Here is a 23193-nt window from a genome sequence, read left to right on the forward strand (position 1 = left end):
TTTGAAATTTACTATGTGCTAAGACAGGTTTGTGGTTTTAAAATTCTAATATAAATACATTCTTTTGTAATTACTTTTCATAGACACAAATAACTTTTACTTGCTCTTTAAATCTCGAACAAAGTTATACACTTATTTTTAATTTTAGGTCTCTGTTATGGCACATATTTAGGCCCAGAATATGCAGGATTTAGACCCCTGCAAAACCCTGAAATTCAATTTTGGCGGGGGGCGTTGCCACCTGGACTCACGCTGGGGGGAGGACCCCCATACCCCCCTGCCTTCTACTTGAATTTCTAGCCTCCTACTTTAAATGAAAAGACTATATATATATATATATATATATATATATATATATATATATATATATATATATATATATATATATAAGGTGATGGAGTATACATGAATTCCCAAACTATCGGGCAGTAGAATTTGGTTATTTTTTTCCTTTTGGTACATAATTTGGAATCACTTTTTTTTTTTTTACTGGTCATTTTTGTTAAATAAAGGATGTAACTAGGTTGCCTACTTGTTAATGGTTAGTAATCATAAAAGTTTGCCATAGTATAATAAAACACAACCATGGACAATTATTGTATACTGCATGTATAGTACAGCCATGAGAAAACTGCAAAATGAGCATGCAAATTTGCTATGGTAAACCTTTACGAGGACTTTTCAGCTCAAACGCACGCTTTTCTTAATTCTCAACTCCAACTCATATCAGTGAAATGCAGTTACCTGTTCTATAAAGGAATTTAAATGTTTATAAATATTTTAACCAAACTCTAAGAAACAATGAAACATATTTGTTAATAAAAATAAAAATAATAAAGTGGGACCAATACTTTAAACACAAAACAGTGTAATAATACAATAAAAAGACAGCAACTACATTACAGGTAGCCTCCAAGTGAAGAATATGTTTGATGCCATCAGTGATAAATTGAGGCCCAAATCAGTGCAATGTCTATAAATTACATGAATGCCAGAGCAATTTATCATCCTTGTAATGTCAGATTAAGTGTTAATAAGTAAAACTAGACAGAGCAAAGCATTGTGAGAATAGGTGTAGATCCATCAGAGCTCTTTAATTTTTAATGATTTTTTAATTCTGTTCAAGAGCAGATGGAGATTCCGTTTAAAGAGTTTATCATTGCTGAGGTCAATGGTAGCAAATTGGCAGAGAAACCTGCGGATGCTGGATGTGGTACCTTCAGGGGGCCAAGGCATGAAATGCAGCAAAACAGGAACTAGAGGCTTGTTTAGCGACATTGCCAGTTGGAGGTCCTTATTGCAGTTGTCAGAATGGATATACTTGGGTGTGAAGCAGCTTAATACCACTGCGGCTGCCTGCAAAAAACAATGTTTTGTTAAACAGTTTCATTTTATGCAGTTGTTATTAACAGTCAAGTTTAAAATTAGTTTATCTTTTGTTATTTTTTTAATATAAAATAAAAAAACAAACTATATCAGCTTTACAGTAGTTTGATCACTTTATCTATTGTACTGATCATTAGTGATTATATGAATAGGAAGATGCATAAACACATAATTTGCAACAGATTCATAAATGATTTTGGGCCGGCAAGATTAGTTCCTCTCTAAACTGCCAACAACTCCCTAGTAAGAAATATCTTAGTTGCAGTGAATTATTGTTCTGTGTAGTTTCTTTCTTTGGAAACTTCGTTGTATTTCTGAAAGCTGAATCCACCCATTCATCAAATACTTAACTATCAAACCCGATTATATATATAACCCCTTTATCCACAGCCCCTTGTTGTTTCTTTGTCTGGTCCCCCTCCTCCCCTGCCTCCACCTTGCAGTGTGTCAGGGGGGAAGGTGGCCTCAAGTGCCATTTGTCCTGCCCACTGGCATTAGCTATTCATTTAATTAATATACTTTATTCATCATATTTCCTGCCAGCATAGGGGAGGCTAACGTACTCCAATGGACAATGCAATGGGGCAAAATCAAATTACAATTTAATCATTTACAGGCATGCTTTTCTGTGAATTTCATAAATTGTTCATTTTCATTCTACTGGTGGGTGTTTCCTTTCTGAAAGTATCATACATACTACTGCAACTATTCCTCAATGAAAAATTGCCTTTGCTTAACATTAAAATGGTTAACATTTTTTAACAGTGTTTCTGGTCAGGTCTATAATGGTAATTACAGGTACTGTATGACATAGAACTCTAAAAGGCTCAACCATGCTTTAGATCGGGATATATATTAAATCAAGTGTTTAAAGATCCATTGGGTAATATTCTGGATGGGATGAAAGCCAGAGAATGGATATCATTTCAAACATCTGACTTGTAAATGGTGTACAGCCACATTAAAAGGACAGGGAGACCAATAAAATGAGTTTAAATTGATATACTGTGTTCCACTCTCTCTGGATAGGTGCAATTAATTAAAATTGCCCAGTCCTTTTTTTTGTTGTTTTTTTTTTCAAACCCGTTTTTTAACTTGATTCTTCTGTGAAATATATAAAACCAACCAGCAGAATACAAAGAGTTACTGCATGATTTCCTTTGTATACCCAATTACATCTTATAAAACTAAATTTGAAAAAATAGAAAATTACAGAGATTATATTGATTTATTGATTTACATAAGCATTCACCATTACATGGAAATGTAATCTTAAAAACATAATTTCTGTATATTTGTATTACCTTCATGTGCCTATGAATTTTGTTCTGAAGTGTTTCTGTGGTTGGATCTGCTGCTACACTTCGGGTGCTCATACTTGAGTGTCCCCTAATACATAAATCGTCCCAGCACCACAAGCTATTGAGCTCCAAAAACGTTCTTATCTCCTGCACCTAAAAAATGAATTACAGTAAAAGGTTAACCTGGTTCCTTCTTTTGTTAACAGCTTGTCAGTTCCAAAACTAAAAAAAAAAAAAGGTTTCACCACATTGGACTTTTATTTTTAGTTGACACTGGTAAAACCCCACATCTCCTTGTCTTGTTGAGAGTAAATGCAATTAATGCTTTTACATGTATTAAATATGAAGAAAAAAAAAACTCAATATATCTTCCTTTGTTAAAATAAATGGCTTACAGGACGATATACTACTGCTTATCTTTAAAAATCAACAGTATACCAATTTATGTATAGTAAAACAGAAGGTTCCTTGTGTGCAAAAATAGCAGGGTAAAGTGTTTATGAGACATAGAAAATAGATGTTGTATGTACATGTGACAGAGAGCGCATGAATCCGAATCAACAATCTCCCTCTCGACCTGTGAGAACACTGTACAACAGGGACAGTGTGCCTCCTACTGAATGGTTGGGCAGTTTATTCCAGGGGCAGTCAGAAGCCGACCATTCAGGAAGGGGGGGTGCGTCACGGTACCAGGAGTCCTCGCCCTAGTAATGGTGAGCGAAGTTTCAGTCATGAATTGGGGACTGTTACAACGTGAGTGAAGTCTTGTTTGTGTACTAACTGTGTGTTTATCTTCGCCAGACGGCTAAATACGATTCTGGGAACTGCAGCTTTACGCCAGTGATAACCCGGACTGCACTGCACCTGTACACATTGAGACGTGTCTGTGTTGTGTGTCTGTATTTTGTTTTATTATTTTGGGACTGCAACCCCTTGGTTTTGGCGCTGGCAATACCTATAGCTGGGTAGAGCCAGTTTTATTATTTAACCCAGTCAGCCAACCAGAACAGGAAAGTAATAAAAGAGCTTGAACTGTGAACTTTGTTTTTCATTGTTTGGAGCACCTGCATCACCTGTACACCTGAGCACTGCAAGCCACACATTCACAGTATATTAGAAACATTTTCCAACAAAAAACTATATTTTTAACAAGAAACTTTGTTAAGATTGAAGCACTGTCTTTACAGGATGGACAAGATATACTATTGCTTTGCTTTTAACAAAATGCATTGAAAGCATGGAGTAGCGTAACCTTTTTACCCGTTGTCTAGAAAGAGAGAATAAATAGTAATACTATAACCCACACAGTCCCCCCACAGGCCTTTTTAAAAAAAGTCGTATTTACTGCCTTTGATAAATGAAAACAGTTTGAAAGACGTGTGCGCATAGACATTATGAAGATTGACATTCATCTCTGCCTTATTGAATCCTACCATTTTTTTTCTCCGAATAACAAGTAATAACAAAATTACTTTTGTATTATTTGTACTCAGAAAAATGGCGATACTTGTTATGAATATTCGTTTGTACTTGTTGCTCAGCACAGACCTGCTAATCAGTCCATCTATCTCCTGTTGCCAGTACTAAAAAATCAATTTTCTTGCCTTTTCTTCAAAATCTAAAAAATGAATTCTGGTTAGTCTTTGAATTGAAGCTCCGGGCTTTGGTACCGAACTCAATCGATTAGCAGTATCTAAAACTGGGATTGAGCATTGGACCTTAACAACAAAGCATATGAGTATTTTAAGAAATAATAATTAAGATTTTTTATAAGCACAGTAACATGCTCCAGGGTGTGTAGTCATCATAATATACCATTTCTCTGGTGTGTAAAAGGCACTTGGCTTCGCCTTGTTTCTCACCACACCAGAAGCGTGCTATATTGCACAACGACTGCACATGCTGTCATGTGTTATTGCTTAAAATATCCCTGTTAAGCGCTGAGCTTTTAATGTTGCGTGAGACAGCGATAGCAAAAACAAGCAAACAAAATCAAATTGATTAAAGAATATCTATGTGTCAATTTAAGAAGATAACAAAATACATACATTTGCTGTTCGCAAAAAGTCTCGATTTTTGTGTTTCTCATTTGTTTTGTAGTAGGTTATGGTACAGTAAATTGCCTTTTTCAAATAAGATACAGTACATCATTTGAATTGCTTTCTGCCTCCCTTCCACCGTTAGTTTTGCCTTTGAGACCAGGCTGTGAGACAACATTAACCCCATCCTTGCACTCTCTCCTCCATGAATGCAGCCTGTGTATTCCTGTGAATCTTTTATATGGTTTTATGTGTTACAAGGCAACCTATAGTCATTTATTCTCGCAGGCGTTCTTTTTATGTAGGCGTGCAACCTAAAATGAGCCCCGCAACAGGTATAAAGAAATAATTAGTCATGCTGCTACAAAAGAAAGGTGTAGGTAAAGAAAGCATTTGAAAACCTGCAGAAATTCTATGAAATATCTACAGCTTGCCCTTTGTGTATAAATTGACAGTCTTAACACATTTCAATGTATATTTGCTATACTCACAGGATTAATGGGAACATCACTTATAATTAAGTAATGAACTGTATGTACAGCCGTGGCCAAATGTTTTGCATCACCCTATAGAGTTAACTAATTTTGCATCATAAAGTTGAATGATACCTGCTGAATTATGTTACGTTAACCTATTGAATTACATGCCGCTATGTAGTTTTCCATATACTTTACGAACAAATGACAAAAATTGAAAAATGTGACATTTCGAAATCTAACATGAAATACTGTACTACTATTATGGCTTTCAGTAGACTTTTGCGATATAATTTTGTAGTTTCTTTAATTACAAGATGTTAAATAAAATATATATATTATGTTCATATATATATATATATATATTTTAATTATGTCTCAATCCTAAAATTGTTGGTGATGCAAAACACTTGGTCACAGCTGTATAGTGTCATGTAAAAAGTATTTTACCTACATTCACACTTAACCATATGTAAGGGTATCCCGTGATCTTCACTGAGTTATGAGAAATGTTCATTTTAAACATGCTGGGGTGCATTTGTACCCCTTGCCACTCACAAAGGGTTAATCAGTAAAAACCTTGCAAAGTTTCTTAATTTATTATTTACGATTATCATTTTTATTTTAACACTTTCCAACTCTCTTAACCCTTTGGCAGTGTCTGGTGCTGGGTGACACCCCAACATACATGATTAATAAATGCTATAAAACCTAACCTACTGCAATCTGGTGCCAGAGTGCCCAATACTATAACATATCTGCATGTATCTGTGTTAAATATGTTTGATGTGTTTATGCTTATAGTGGTACATAACATTCAATGTATCAGCAAACTGAAAGCTGTCATTCGCAAGGGGACAAAACGGACTGTAACCCTATAAAGCACATTTGTGTGTTGTATAGAAATGATATTGCAGTGAATTGTTATATTATTTTCTAACACATACATGCTACATTCAACTGTTTAACAAAGAGGATTGTTTTTCATCACACAACTGAGTAAGAAAAATTTTGAAAATGTATTTTTTTTAACCTATGTTAATGCTAAATGTATTTTTTTTAACCTATGTTTCTCTACAGTGTATAATATATAAACATTAGTGCCAATTTTGCTTCAAAGACCAATTCAAGAAAGAACTGCCTAGATGCAAAATCATCAAACTATGAATGTTACATGGTAAAACCCACACATTTAGTTACTCAGAAATGTAGGTAAATACACTTGAGATCTAATGTATATTCCTCTGGGGAAAAACACTGCTGTAACCTTTTGTGACAGCCAATAATTTACAAAGGGAGGCTGCAGTAGAAACCACCTTCAAAATGAACAATACATCACAGTAGACTTGTTCAAAGGGGTTCTTTAAAATCAAATATACTTAAAGGAGCTACATATAGCGTGTATATTAAATATTATGCATCTCATTTGGTTTACAGAATAGGCTTAGTTGAGCTAGATTTATTACTTCAAGTGGCATTCACTTAATTGAAGCGATAGGACATTGCAATGCAGTAAGCTCTCTCTTAGAGAACGATTGATTCTGCTTCATTGTGGTGATTATACCATTTTTTGCTTTCCTGCTACAGATTCACACAGAAACATACTGTATAAGACCTGACACAGAGGGCATTTGGGTAATGGGGCCTGAGACAAAGTAATGTCCAATGTAAAGGGTCTTATTGCATTTATACTTTACTGTTACAGCACAATTCATTATCATTTTCATTTATTTTAACTGCATTTGTTATGTATCTTTCCACAAAAGCACTTTAAAATGAACATTCTACAAAATATATTCCTCCATTATGACAACATTGCCTATTACCTTCTCTATAACATTAGTGTACAAAACAGAGTTTTTAAACCTGTATACTTTTATTTGAATAAACTGGATTGGGCAAGTGTTTATTATCTATTATTATTATTATTATTATTATTATTATTAGCCTTTTTCATGGTAATTGATTTGAATATTTCCAGATATTTAGCAGTTATTAAAGATGCTTCTGGGACAGTTGCCTTGTAATTGGACAGTAGAAGGAGTATGATTTTGGAAATGGTGCTACTTGCTGAAGATGGTGATTGAAAGTCTCTTGCACTAGACAGAGTTGTGACCAGGTTTTGCGTGTATTTGTATGTCAAACCACACTTTATACATCAGACCTTATGAAGTGTTTGTATTTAAAGTACTTTATTTTTGTCAAGTCTGAGCCAGTAATGGCAGGGTAATGTAATGTTTTGACTTACCCATTTGTCAACTGACATGTTATTAAAAAGGTTGAAATTTACATTTTGTTACAAATAAAACTGGAGTGATATTGTTTGATTATTTTTTTGTGATGCGGTTACAAACATTCTAAGGGTCTATATACTAGGGATTAAATCCCTCTAAGTATAAGTGTGTACGTATGTGTGTATGTATATATATATATATATATATATATATATATATATATATATATATATATGTGTGTGTGTGTGTGTATATGGCAGCTGGCTCTTTGAGCTAATATATATATATATATATATATATATATATATATATATATATATATATATATATATATATACTGTATATATATGTGTATATATATATATATATATATATATATATATATATATATATATATATATATATATATATGCAAGCCTGCAGGCGCCCGGCCAGATTAAAGGGGTCGCTGGTGCGCGGTGAGGACACCCTAGCCAATCTAAGCGTCCCCCTCCCCCTCCCCCCGGGAGGCACTCAGCCAATTGTGTGCCTCCCCCTGGGAGCTCCCGTCTACGGTCAGCAATAGAATAGCCTGGACTCGAACCGGCGACCTCCAGGCTCCATTGCCTTTACCAGATGCGCCACTTGGGAGCTCTCTGTGGAGTATTTTTATTGAAAATAACCAAAACAGTTTAACCAAACAAACAAAACAAAACCTAACCCTTCTTTGGGTACTAACTAAACATTGTAACATCCCTGTCTAACCTGGGACAGGCTATTCCCATTTACCCTGAAGCAAAGATTACTACTGAAATTTTGTGAAAATGTGGTTTCCATGGTACACGAGTGAATCTAAGCTGGTGTAATAAAGCAAAATACCTTGTGTCTGGTTGGTTAATTAATAATGTGTTTTACTGCTCTTGCCCAAATTGTTTTTTAAATGTCATTGGCAGGGTGGCATGTCGTTAGTATTGAATCTGTTTCAACTAATTTATCTTACAACTCATTTATTAAAAATTAACTGACCAACACAGGTATTGCAGGTCACCATACAATGTCTTCAGCTTCTTGTTTACCTTTAATGAATCGCTTCTCTCGCTCTCTCTACCTCCCTGGTAATCTCTCCCTCTGCCCCAGTTAGATTATTTTAAAAGCCCCACACAAGCACTTCCAGGTGTGCTAATCACCCCATTAACTTCAACAATACAACCATTTATACACTTAATCTGCCCTGATACATTCCTAACCCCCGTCAGATTCTGTTCTGGAGTGTACACTCCATCACATATCCTCCCCCTCTGCACGATCCTGTGCGGTCGGGCATATAAACTTTCGGTTGGTTGTGGGAATCTTGACAAAAAATCAGCTTTGCAGTGCTCCTTTCCCTTCCTGTGTTGTATTTCAAAACAGTATATTGAAACAACCCATCTGGGCTCATTATTATTATTAGTTTATTTAGCAGACGCCTTTATCCAATGCGACTCACAGAGACTCGGGTGTGTGAACTATGCATCAGCTGCAGAGTCACTTACAACTACGTCTCACCCGAAAGACGGAGCACAAGGAGGTTAAGTGACTTGCTCAGGGTCACATAATGAGTCAGTGGCTGAGGTGGGATTTGAACCAGGGACCTCCTGGTTATAAGCTATTTTCTTTAACCACTGGACCACACAGCCTCCATCTGGGCTCATCCACACAAGGCATTGGATAGGCATTAAATGTGGCTATTTCGTTTACTAGTTGGAAGTCCATGCAAACCATCAGGTTTCGAGACCATTAAATTATCGTTAACAATACGGCTAACTTTATCAAAGTAGGCTTCTCCTCCCATATTTTGTGTATTATATCAAGAATACCACTCGGCTGTCTCCCATATAATAGCTTAAATGGTGAAAAGCCTGTTGAAGCCTGTGGAGCCTCTCTTATAGTGAACATAACTATGGGAGAAAGCTATCTCAATCTTACACACCCTGGTGTATTACCTTTTTTAACATGCTTTTGAGTTTTGTTAAAGTGTTCCACAAGCCCGTCCATCTGGGGGTGGTCAACTGAAGTGTTTATATTTTTTATGCGGCACAAACTACAAAATTCTTTCATTACATTAGACATGAATGGAGTCCCCTGGTCAGTAATTATTTCCTTCGGCAAACCCACTCTTGCAAACACTTGTACTAGTGCTTGGGCTATACTTTTGCTACTGGTGTTTCGTAGCGGAATTGCTTCTGGATATCTAGTGGCAGAGTCAAGAATCACTAGGATATACGTAATCCACTTTAGATTTTTCCAGTGGACTGACTAAATCCATACCTATTCTTTCAATGGGATAAGCGGAGCCGGCTTGGGCATCTGACACAAAACTAACTGACAGCCCAGACAAAAGTGGAGGTGTTGAAAGCAGTGGATAATGCACCATCATACCAGAAAAAAAGAAGCTGCTGCCGATTTCAACATTCCCTCGATCACAATATTACAGGCCTGTGAACAGCAAAACTATGGATGCAAGGCGTCGGCTTTTCCAATTTGCCCAATACCCTGACTTTGAGAACGCTTTGCTTTTGTGTTTTAAAAATGCCTGCAATCGGGGGCTCCGAGAGGCTGACCTGGTAAAAGCACAGCCGTGAGTCATACAGTCAGGGGAGCGCAGGTCCGTGTCCTGGTCGTGCAAAGTCACAGGTCTTCGCTGGGGATTCCGAAGGGAGTCTTGCATTGGCTCTGGAGCTCCTGTGGGTTAGGGAGACAAAACCTGCTGGGCCTGTTTCTCCTCATTGCGCTACAGCAGACCCTACTGGTCAGGCGACTATTGAGCTCAGGCCGACACCTGTAGGGCTGGCCTTTGTCCTACAGAGGCCGGTAGCTCACTGACATCCACGCTCGAGTTCCTGGGTGTAAAGGAGGACGCTGACTTGGTCGTGGGAATGGAGGACGCCCACTGAACCTTCAGTTTTCCTGAGCTGTGTGTGGGGAATCATTGTGGTGAGGGGAGAAAAATAATTGGACATTCCAAATTGGTGAGAAAAATCAGGGGTAAAATAATTGGCCACACTAAACATTTTTTTGAATGCCTGTGATCAGAATGGGATGACTATTTCAAGTTGCAATGTATACTAAAGTTCAGTTACAACCATATTTCAATTAAATGTATAATACTTTTCATTGTACCATCATTTAAATACATTTTTTGAGTTGAATAACTAGCTATTTTTTAAAACAAATTCAAAATGCCAACCATAAAAGTAACACAAATACACAATATATTACAAGCACATACCTTTGTCTGAACATCCCACTGGTAACTGATGAATATCTTGGGCTGAATTTCTTCATTGTCAATTGGCCAGTAAACTACATCTGTGGATAATAAATGTAGTAACTTATTCATAATGTATTGTACCAGATAGTTTTGTATTGCTGTATACAATCAGCACAAGAATATACGACACTCAGATACATGTCAGTCGTGTCTTACCGTCCTTGTATTAAGAATAACATAAATTCCCATTACATATATTTAATAAGTTAATGCGCTTACCCAGCACACGCGATTTTTGTCACCAGTTTTCTGATACAAAGCCCATCTCTTCAATGTTACAATTTATTTGATTATCCGTCACAGCTCATGTTTTTTTTCTCACAGTCTGTCTTTGTTGTGCAGTTACACAGTGCTTCCTCCAGTTTCACCTGATGAAAATGCAGCAACAAAGCGAACGAGACCAGCTACTGTAATGTATTATTTTTTTAAATAATCAGATATGTGTCACACTCTTTTAACTGTCACTGAAGTCAAAATTTTGTAGGGTCGGATATGTGAGTGCTGACTGTATAAACAATTAACAAACCATTTGTGCCATAATGGTATTTTGATATAATAACACTCCATTACTATAGTCATTGCAGATACCCGTTTATTAATATAGTTTGTATGTACTGTAGTGCTTATACTGTGACTTGGCTCTTTCAGCACCTCAGTACCACCTTATCAGGTTAATAATAATAATAATAATAATAATAATAATAATAATAATAATAATAATAATAATAATAATAATAATAATAATAAACGTTTTTGTTTTAGCCCTTCTGTTGGATGGTATTTTATTAAACCAGTAACTTTGTGTGGTTCTATTGTAAACTGTACTGTTATCTCTCATCCTTAGCATTTTAGTATTGGGTACATTTTAACGTTATATAAATTTCTAAAACACCACAAATGCACATTATAATATAATGTAATCAGGACACCATGGCAGAGAAAATAAGCACATTATTATTATTTTTATTTTCAAATTCTTTCTTAAAAGGATGCTGGTTTATGGCTTTTATGCATCCTTGTTTGGAATGTCAGTTGTCCAGCAGTCTAAGCAAAGTGATGCAGCTTTTTGTTTTCTGCTGTTTACAGCAACAGTATTTACCAGCTAATTTAAATAAGGAGATGTACAAGGGCTCCTGAGTAGATGACCACCGAAGGAATTATCAGCATCCCATAGCCAGATAACCAGGCTGTGTTGACTGAAGATAACTAAAGCAAGAGTCCTCATGCAGTATGTAATGATACTTGCCAGACCCCAAAGTATTTAATCAATTTTTTCTGATATGGAGTAATTCATAAATATAAACAGACAAAATTCTTAAATAGTTAAAGATAACACACATTGAGCCAGTTTGCAGTCCTTAAAATATCCTTCAGAATGGTGTGATCTACTTTTGTAACATACAGTACAGTGTACATACTGTAAATGGTTTCACAAGTTTAGTGCAAACCGGAGTGTGTGAAACCAGTCAAAACAGTTTTAATTTACTTTAATAATATTAAAAAAAATAATAATAAAAAATATATATATATGTCCCATAGTCAACAGGTGATACATATTAAATTGCTAAAACACATTCAGCAACAGCCTCACCTTTTATAAATCAAGAAGCAAATATTATTATTTAGCAAGATGATCAAATTCAGCTTCACTTTCATTGATCAATACCGTTTTTTATCCTTGGACATACAGTACAACTGAGTTACAGCATTCTATGAATTTACCACAAGAAAGCAAACATGCATATTATGAATAGTAAAGTACCATGAAGCACACAGGTTTTTCATTATCATTTGGTATTGCTAAATAAACCTGGAGCAGAAAAAATTGATGTTTAGAATATTAAGCAGGGATCAGGGGGTACATCAAAGAAACAGTAGGGCTGACATCACGTGACAAAATTGTACAGTACTGATGTAACAAAGATCTGGGAGAAAACAGAAATATAGAAAGTGATATTTCATTAATTTGCTCAATAGGGAGCTGCTGGTTTAATAATAATCACAATCTCACTTATACATGGAAACAAATCAGTTGTCTGAATGAAAATTAAAAGGCAAATACCTGCACATTTTAATAACATTGGTAAAATACCGGTCTAAGGGACATGATTCCTTTTATTACTTATAATTCTTTTTCAGGTTCACTGAATCCAGGTCAGTTCCATAGAAGAACTAGCAGAGACATCATTTTCATTTAGTCCCACATGTCTTGAATTCAAGGCAATGTCTTTGGGGAAATTTCCACTGTGCAAAGTTTTATCAGACAAGCTGCACAGGTGAGTCTAAGTATTCCCATATGACGGCAGAAACCAGACAGTTTCTGCACTGGCTGTAAAAGTGTAGATGAAGTTGAAGGATACCATTTTTAAGTTAACATTACTCGAACATGACTGTCAGACTTCTAAGAATAAGATAGTGTAGTGACTGACAGCAGATGAGGAAGTTTATTACACGTCAAATATTTAGACGAAGCAAAACACAAACCAAAAGGCACGATGGCCAAAACAAAACAGACAATAAGTGAACAACGAACAAGTATCGTGCTGGTTTTGACCCAGCACGCGATGCAATTGTCATTTGTTCATAAATCTTACTGTCTCTATCATGTACCTCCTTTCCACCTAACAACCTAGAGTAAGAGATTTCCACCTCTTTAATGCAGCTGTGCCTGGGCTCGATTACTTGTTAATCATTCAAATCGGGCCCAGGCACAGTCTGCACATGAACTGCCTTCCCTGCCGACCTAAAACACCCGTTCCCCACAAACACTCACTTTAAACAATAATAACACATAACACAAAACATAAAATACGCACAGGGACGGTGTGTACCTCATCACACTTGCCAAGACAATCAAATGTTTATGATCGAGTTTATCCTATTACGTACTCATATTTATTAAAACAGAACTTCAACATAACATGAATCACAATGGGATTAAATTACCTTACACAGTTTATAGGATCCTTTTACCAGGAAACAAGAAAATAAACTTTCATGGTTGAATGCCTGTCAAAACTTTACAATTATTATACAGCTTAAAAATCTAGCTATATTTTTTCAAATCATTACCAACCTTAATTTAGTCCACTGTCATTTTCATTGAAAAGACAGGAAAGGTTGAAGAATAGAGCAATACCGTTAACTGGCTAAGATACATGATATCATCGTTTTGAATGGACTTTGAAATTGCTAGAGGTGCCTCAGTTATATATTTTTAAAGCAGGTGACGTCAACCATGCAGATATAGAGAATACAGCACAGTAAAAACTGAAAATAATATAGATGATGTCATGAATTGTCTCTTTGATGTGTCGTAGAATACAGCAGGCAGAACATGTGATCTGATTGGCTGAAAGATCCTCAGCAGTCTATAATACTGTGTTTATGCTGTGTAACACTTATGACAGTAGTGACTTCCACAAATAGAGTATGTCTGTTTGTTGTAGATTTTCTGTTATATCATAGAATTATTATTTTACAGTAACGCCTTTTTTGAAAACCTTGAAATATAGTTGCTAACTTGACTGCATGTCGAAAGGTCTGGACTGCACCCAGCACGTTTTTAGTGCCTATGTTGGCATTTGATTTCTACAACACCTTCTCTTTCTTGATGTTAAAGGTCTGCCTGTTTAGCAGCTCACACTTGTTCACATGTCAGAATGACATATGAGAGAGAGGTCTACTGCACCCAGTGGAACAATACCTGAGTGATGTTCTAAGGATTTTTTTTTTTTACATTTCAAGATGCATAATTTTACAGCCTTAGAACTTACAGCTGCTGATGTGTTTTCACTGAGCAAATACCCAAGCCAATTGTTCAAAGTCTACATCTAGCAGGAAACTACCCTTAAAATCAAGACAACAATAATCTGTCCTGTACATTCTAAGAAATTCATAAGCAAGTAAATCGAGGTCAACCACAAACCTGCTAACCACTAGCATCTTGTCTGATATTGTTCACACAAACTTCAAGACTAATTTGATTCTATAATTAATGCAGTCATCTGTGGGAGTAAATCATTGTCAGTGCATAAATCAGTCTGTGCATGTGACATGTCTGAGAGTTACAAAGGAAAGTTACACTTTTTCTACTCTAGTAACACTTTTCTAGTCTTTTTTAAGATATTGATCAGTACTATGTAACAGGTGTTTTACACATTAAACTAAATATGAATTGCGCCTGATATTTAAATGTAATGCGTCCCAAATAGGCATAGCAATTTTGTTGCACAACTTGAGTTTGCATATTATCAAGCTTCTTGTACTTGTTGGTTCCCAGTGTCTCAATGGTAAATTGTGAATATACTGCATGTGGTAGCTAGAAAAATGACATAACCGCTTGCAGCTTAAGTGACTGGTGAATAAGCAACTGGATTCTTTATCCTAGGATTTTACGGCACCGTCTTAGCCCCCCTTAACCTAACCAATCTGTCAACCACTTTTTTGGAAGGTAAATCTATATAGTAAATAGAGTTCCGAAGGCATATCCCTGCCAAACAACACTAGAACTGCCAAGGCAGTCAATTTGACCGTTTGTGTTTTTTTAATTTAATTTACTATGCGTGTCTGGCAGATATGGGGCTGTGCATTTATAACTTTTCCTAAATATATGTCTTAATTATCCTGACTAAGTTTGAGACGCGGGGTTGCAAAAATAAGGGAGATATAAGTCCCTCATACTTAGAACTACCAAATTGACTGCTACATGAAAACAAATGTATTTTGCTTATACAGTACTGTATTCAGTTTTATTATTTGTATTTATCAGCCATTTCAAAAGATCGCTGGCAGATCTGCTGGGATGGCATTTGTAAACTGATGTCTGTTGTACTTCAATCAGCCTTATTGCACTTCAATCAGGTGTCTACCGAGTGTCAGTCATGTAAGCAGGTAGGGTATCTCCTGTGATCTAATTTTAGATTCACTCAAGTTACTAAATATGTCAGAACTAATCACAGTTCAATAAATAGATCGGCACAGTCTTCAGCCTTTAGTTTACATGGCTTCTTGTCTGAGCTGTGAAAATAAGTCGCCAAACGTATGACTGCTGATCAGTGCTTAGAATTACTACAGAATTTATCTGAACGTGAGTCTGGAGACAAAAAAGAAAACTGAATTATGAATAGGTTTGTGTAGGAGCAGTGAAAGTAAAGACAGTACCAGCGAATTGCTAAATGGGTAAACAGATTGCCAGCGCTCCATGTGGGAATAACTGGACACAGAGCCATACAATGTATTGGATCTAGCAGCCATCAACTCTTTATTATTTACAAGGAATGTACGGGCAAGAAAGTGTATATTGCAGCTAGCCAAAGAACTTTGTCAGAAAGACTTCAGTGCCAACCGCAATTGACAACAATGCCAGGTAAAACACTCTTGATAGTTGTGCCCAATATGCAAAAGCTGTGTGTGGAAATGGCACGGCACGTGGACTGTGCAAACACTTTCTTTGATAACATGTTGTGCTATTGCAATTGTATAGAAAATCCATTTATGTTCAAATGTCTGTTTTTTATTTATACGGTTTAAGTTGCATATTTACATTTTGTTGTGTCTGTGTATATGTCTATAAACCAAATTCTCGTTTTCTTGCTGTTTAAAATTGTTTGAGAGTTTCAAGTTAATGTTTTTTCTCTTTCCCCCATCTCTTGCTCAAAGTAGATTAGTGCAGCTTAGTGCAATGCATATATAAAAACAGAAGTAATTTGAACCAAGTGGCTCATGAAGGTTGTTGCTGATGTCTCTATGGAAACGAATGTTATGGTATGTGGATTCAGAAATGCCGGAATCAGTGACGCTGTTCACACACAGGACAGTGCCACGGATACTGCAAGTGTAAATGAAATCACAAATGCAGAGTAAATAACAATGTATTGTAGTGGAACTGTCTGATTAAAAAACGAATCTGTGGTCAGTACAAACCTGACCTTTTTTTTATTGAGTGGTGGTTTGTACTCATTGCTGGTTTGAATCACTTGCCGTACAACTTGAAGATGATCCATTGTGCTAAATCCACTCCTGAATCCTGCTTGCTTATTTGATTGTGCTGAGTCAAATTTATCTTGAAGTCTGTTTTGCGAGTGCCTTGGTAAACATTTTGTAGATTATAGGATGTAAGCTAGGTCTGCAGTTCTTGAGGTCTTCTTTATCTCCTTTTTTTATGTAAAGGTGTCACCGATGCATTGTTCCGTTCGTTTGGCACTTTTTTTTACTTAATACAATCTGCAAAAATATTCGACAGTATTTTTGTCATTTCTTCACCTCCTTCTTTCACAATGTCAATCGTTATGCCGTCTTCTCCGGGTGCCTTTCCTGTCTTCATGTTTGATAGCATGTTTCACTTCTTCCGGTAGAACGTCTGGAACTTCTTCCTCGGGTTGCGTTTTTACCGTCTCGTCTTCGTCATCTGCTACTTTGCTCTTTTCAGTTCTTTTACAGTCCAGTTCTCTTGTTTGAAATCTGTTTTTTTCTGATGATTAGTTTTGGTTTAGCTTTCTTCATGCTTCAGTTGTTTTCAGTAGTTTTCTCTACCAACCTGTGCTTTCTTACTGTCTTACTGTCTTCAGAGCAGCTGTTTGTTTCATTTCCCTTCTTTTCTTCATGAGATCTTTTGTCTCTTTGTACTCAATGTTTTTTGCTGTTTTTGCAATTACCTGCATCATTTACTCATAGATATTGTTTACCTCTACCTCTCTTTCTGCAGATCTTGAAGAGCGCTGAATCTATTCTTCAGTTCCAGTTGAAACACCAGGCTTTGCTTCTGGAGCATGTCTACGTTGATTGTGTTGGATTTCGTCATCACGAGTTTCGCTCTCTCCAGTGCTGCGTTTAGGTGTATTTTGCATCTTACAAGTCTTTGGTCACTTCCTGTGTTAAAATTGTTTAGTACTGAGACATCTTGTACGGTGTGCTTCTTGTTGGTGAGTATGTTGTCAATTTTATTCTTCACTCCGTTGGGTCCTCTCCATGTCCGTTTCCTGATGGGTTTCGTCTGAAAGAAGGTGTTCATGATGAATAAGTTCTTGTTCTCAACAAATTTGACTAGTGTGTCGCCCCTCTCGTTCCTTTTGCCATGTACAAATTTGCAGACCAAATTCTCGTTTTCTTGCTGGGCTCCTATTTTGGCGTTGATGAAGAACTTATAGTGGCTCTTCCCATTCTTGTACTTCTTCATAAAAATCTTTGACTTCTTTATCCAAATAGCTTGTTGTTGGTGCATATACTTAGATGACCTGAAGTTCATACTTCTTTGAAACATTCACTATCAGTCTTGCTGACCTCTCTGATGCGCTGTCAATCTCTACTATGTTATTCTTGATTCTCTTGTGGATAATGAATCCAACGCCTCTTGTTCGTCCTTCTGTAGTGCCTCGGTAGACGAGGCACTACAGAGTCCACTCTTGAGTTCTAGTAGTCCTTAGTCTTTTCAAGTTCTTCTTCCAACTCTTGTAGTCTTTCTTCACCTGAAAGAGATCTGCAGTTGTACATGACCAGGGTCAGTGTACTGTGGCAGCCTAAAATTGGTCGACGGCTATCCAGCCTCCGCGGAATGAGGACCATGCTTTTGTCTGTGCTTTCATCGGGGGGGGGGGGGTTGGCCATAACTTAACACACTGGTGTCATTAACCCTTTGCGGTCCATTGTCGGACCTGGTCCGACATTGCAATTATTCCTATCCGGTCCATTGTCGGACCCTGTCCGACATCATCAAAAAAATGCAAAAAACAGGTTTAGTCATTTTTTCTCAGGAAAAAGCCGAGAAAACCATTCAGTGGCCGAGTGGGAGCGACAGGAGCCGAGACAAGCCGATAAAAATAAATAAATAAATAAATAAAAAAGCCGTATTTCATGAATAGTCATACCTGCTCCTGGGATCAGATAGGGGCGGCCATAAGGAAACAAGCTGCCTGTTACTGAATAGGTGCAGAGACTATAACAGACATTTGCAGAGCTTTTTTGAGATGTTATAGTAATAAAATAATGACTTGGATCGCATTATTGAGGAGTTTGGTGATAAAACGAGTGATCAGGAGATGACTGATCGGTATGTACGACTATTACTATTATTATTATTTATTTCTTAGCATAACTTAACACACTGGTGTCATTAAGCTCCCTGACGTTACTTTATTTCCAAATTCACCTCAAATGTTCTAGCATTAACTACCATTTCCTTAGTTATTTTATACATTAACCGCTGAGCTGGTTAATCTACACATATACCAGTAATTTTATACATTGACCGGTGAGCTGGTTAATCTATCGATTTACCGATTTTACACATGTACCATACGATTATATATATATATATATATATATATATATATATATATATATATATATATATAAACAAGCCTCTACACTACATCTGGGCAGATACTCATGGAGGTAAGGTACTTTTTTTTATAGCGGGAGCTCATCTTTTCCCTACAGAAAAATACAAAAATACATACCCCTCAGAGATTCGTGTCATTTGTCTTTTTAACAAAATCAAGCTTCAGGCAATTTTTCATACTATATTTAGGACAGAGTGGACTAAAAAAAATGTCAGATTATCATCATGTCCTATATTTCTTAGGATAATTGGGTTACCAAGTAGTTCTGCATTTATTTTGAGATTCCTTTAATTAAATATCTTTAAACAGAACTATTACCTGTAATGCTTTTGTAGATGATCTGGAATATTGAATTGATTACATATGGTTATCTATTCATTTAATAGATGCAATATTATTACTTAGTGTAGATGATCGAAGTTAATAAATACAATTATCAAATAAAAAAATAGACATGAAATAAATCAGATTTGCTCAAAGTGAAACAATACTTTGTTAAATCCTAAAGGTTGTTATCTGAATGGAGGTTTTGTTTTCTGCGAATGTTCTGTGTTTTGCTCATGCAAAGCCACTTTATTGACTTTAACTACTTAATATTCTTCTTTGGATTAGCTGAGACAGCACAAATGACTAGAATAACTAAAGTAATGTTTCTATTAATGTAATCTGCTTTTTGTATATATTATTTACAAAATAACAATATTGTGCATATTTTGTATATGTTACACTGCAAGATATTTTTCTTTTCTTTCCGTTTACATAATTTCCTGTCATGCTTTTAATCAAATGGTCAAAATGTATTTTATAAGAGCATTTTTACTATGCTACAAAACATTTTTTAAATAATGTAGAATCTCCACACACACAGACCACATACATAAATACACCTGCTGAGAACTGCAAAGAAGGTAATTTAATATGGAATCCAGAGCATGTATATGGAATCCAGAGCATGTATAAGTTCTTTTCTGAACCCATACTTGTTTAATCAATATTTTAGTCAGGCATGATCTGACTTCAGAGAAGTGACTCGTGAATATTTTTTCAATGAATATAAAAGAGCTAACCTCCATGTTAGATTATTTTTTGTAAAGATGATTTTCACTGTTCCACAGTTGTTGGGAGAGGCTTTGTTTTGGTAGGTGGATAACTACTATAGTATTGCTAAAGAATCTTTGAAAAAAGTCAAGAGTAGGTGTGTGAATATGCCACCAGAAAATTGTAATATAAAAACAGTTCAGTAATATAATTCACCCAATTAAACACACGTGAAACTTGCTAAATTACATTCAAAGCAAGGCTATCAATGCTATTGTTTCACAAACCTAGATTTTGTAAATATTTTCTCGTGAAATTAACAAATATTTAAAATAAATTGTGTGTTTATTTCTTACAGTTGTCCCGTACCCCATCTCAGATAGCACACAATGTTGGCCCAATGTTATTGTGCTATCTGGGATTGTACAGTAAAATGCAAGTTTTCAAAATTCTGACAATGTAGTCATATCCTTTTTGATAAAATGATTAATCAGCAACCATAGAAAACAAATCTAGAGGAATGTACAATATATTATTTTTATTTATTGACTGCTTATTAGCGTCACTGAACACAATACAATATTGTCACAGTGTATATCCTTAAAGTGTCTAGATCAGTACAAGAATTATAACATAAAATAATGTATGTGTCAATTCATATTTACCTGCAGATGAAGAAGCAAGGTTTTGCAGTGGCTTTACTCCCTCTGCTATTCTGTCAATGTATGCTTGCTCTAATATAACTCCAGGCATCATTCTGCGAGGTCGAAGTAGGTCTTGCAGGATAGGCAGTGCATCTTGAAACAGCTGTCTCTCAAAATCCACAGCTGACTTATCACCTAGTGTTGAAAGAGAAAAGAAAATATTACCCACTTATTCCCAGATGTCTAAGAATCGTCCATATACATTTTAATAACATAGCATATACCCACTGGATCAAATTCATTGGATAGTATTGAAAAAAATTGTTAGATCTCACAATTTGTATTAAGTACATCTGGCAATTAACACTAACAGTTCAGCCATATTTCTATGGTAAAACGTACTCAAGTAGTTACCTGTAACATCTAGCTATCTGTGTGGTCTCCACTGTGTGTCTACTTTATTTGAAGAGTGTACAGATAAGGTACATTGTGAAATAAATTAACAATAATGTTCTAGTCACTTGTGACCTATATAACACGTGGACCAACTGTTGGGATGAAAGAAAAAGCCTCAATGCAACCACATCTAAAACATAAATATTTTATAGCTTTTTTTCTGAGCAAGTGTATCTGGCGAGGGGTTCAGCCTGAATTAACCTAATAAAGTTTTATTAAGCTCAAATAGCAGAGCTGTAAACTTTGGTAGGAACGTCCCTAATCTCCCTTACGGTAAATTGCTAGGGCATGGTGTAAGCTTTATCTAAATTCAGCAGGTGATGGAGCCCGCTCCTTAGCCATTCTTCTTGTATTTATAAACTACCCTGTATAAAGCTAACATCACTGACAGGCAGGATTCCACCCAATTACTGTTCATGGCCTCTACTGTAATAATAATCTTTATTTTTAATATAGCTCCTTTCACAATAAAAATTATTGCAAAGCACCTAAAAACATTAACAAATATTAATAAAAGAATGGAAATAAAAGCAATAAAAACAAAAGAAACACATAGAACAGAAAACAAAGCAGAGAATAAAAGGAACATCATTTTAGCAGAAAAACGCTACACATAAAAGTGTGTGTTTAATCTTGTTTTAAAGGCAGTGACACTTGGTGCTTCCCTTACAGAGCTAGGCAGATCATTCCAGGGTTTTGGGCCCTTTAACTGAATGCTCTACCATCTGTGTTTTTTATTTATTTTATTTGTAGCACAGTAAGAAACCTGCCAAACCAGTACATAAACAGAACATAAACATGGACCTATTTAGGAGGGGAACTGTCACAAAGACGGCCGGAGTGGGTGGCGTCAGACCAGAAGCAGGAAATAAACAGACAGAGAGGTGTGGTTTGGTGAAGCTGAGCGAATGCTTTCGCTCAGCATTTAATAAACAGAACAGAAAATAAAAGGTTTTAAACACAAAAACACAGGACACGGCACTTCACGCCAAAATAAAGAGACAAACAAAACGGACTATACAGTGCACGGACAGACACACAAACAAACACGGTGAGTTTTAAATAAACAAGTATCGTGCTGGTCCTACCAGCACGTAATAGCAATTGATATTTAAACTTATTTCTCCTTCTCTCTCACCCGTTCTCCACTCTCGAACACCCAACCCTGAGTGAATGAAAATGTGTCTATATATACTGTTGTGCTGGGATTCAATTACTAATTAATTATTCACTTGAATCCCAGCACGTGAATTAATTCTGTGCAACCCCGTGCTCACATATTACATTTAACCAGCACGTGAAGTGATTTGTGCCCTCCTCGTGCCTAAATACAAATCTACATTTTTAAATACACGTGAAACACAGACCCGTTTATATCCCGTGTACCAATGACTATACACCAACATTAACACACGCACGCAACATACAACACATAATATGCACACAGGGGCGGGGCACATTGCCACAGGAACCCATCTAATTAACATGACACTTTCCCAGGCTGGTTCATGTACAGTATTCCTATAACAACCATGCCCAAACGCCTAGTCCACCCCCATTTTTTTGTCATAAATCTTTTTTTATATATATATATATAAATGTAGACTGTATCCCCTACCAAGAATTACTTTAAGGCTTGGACGAAGTCTGTCCCAAGAGTTCCTGAAGACTGCTGTCATCATTGCTTTCCCCAACCATTCACAGAAGAGAACTTGAAGATATACAATGGGAGACCCAGCTTCTGCTTCTGTCAACACCAACACCACCTTAGCTGCTAAAGACATGTGAGGTCCATTTTCTCTAAGAAACTCTTCTTTGGATTGGCCTAAATATTCGCTGTATACTACCTGGGAAAAAAAAAAAACAGTTTTAAAATAGAATCAGAATGTATGAGGTCAAGCATGGATGGCCATGAAGACTTGGTGGTCGTGGTTTTTTTTTTGTTTTTTTTTTCCCTCGGAACTGTCATAACTGTTTTTCATTTACATATT

At 36.1% G+C, this 23193-nt stretch overlaps 1 protein-coding gene across 1 annotated transcript in view; it reads right to left on the reverse strand.

Annotated features, from left to right (window-relative positions):
- Nucleotides 1-399: 399 nt before the first annotated feature.
- LOC117394535 (uncharacterized) overlaps nucleotides 400-23193 on the reverse strand; it is a 50308-nt gene continuing 27514 nt past the window's right edge. The window contains exons 4-8 of the mRNA XM_059020879.1: nucleotides 22821-23049; nucleotides 20768-20941; nucleotides 10684-10763; nucleotides 2691-2840; nucleotides 400-1356 (exon numbers count right to left, since the gene is read on the reverse strand). Of these exons, the coding sequence (XP_058876862.1) occupies nucleotides 1084-1356; nucleotides 2691-2840; nucleotides 10684-10763; nucleotides 20768-20941; nucleotides 22821-23049 (906 nt within the window). The 3' untranslated portion in view covers nucleotides 400-1083. The remainder of the gene's footprint in view (nucleotides 1357-2690; nucleotides 2841-10683; nucleotides 10764-20767; nucleotides 20942-22820; nucleotides 23050-23193) is intronic.

This window comes from Acipenser ruthenus, chromosome 3 (assembly GCF_902713425.1).
Source record: "Acipenser ruthenus chromosome 3, fAciRut3.2 maternal haplotype, whole genome shotgun sequence".
NCBI lineage: Eukaryota > Metazoa > Chordata > Actinopteri > Acipenseriformes > Acipenseridae > Acipenser > Acipenser ruthenus.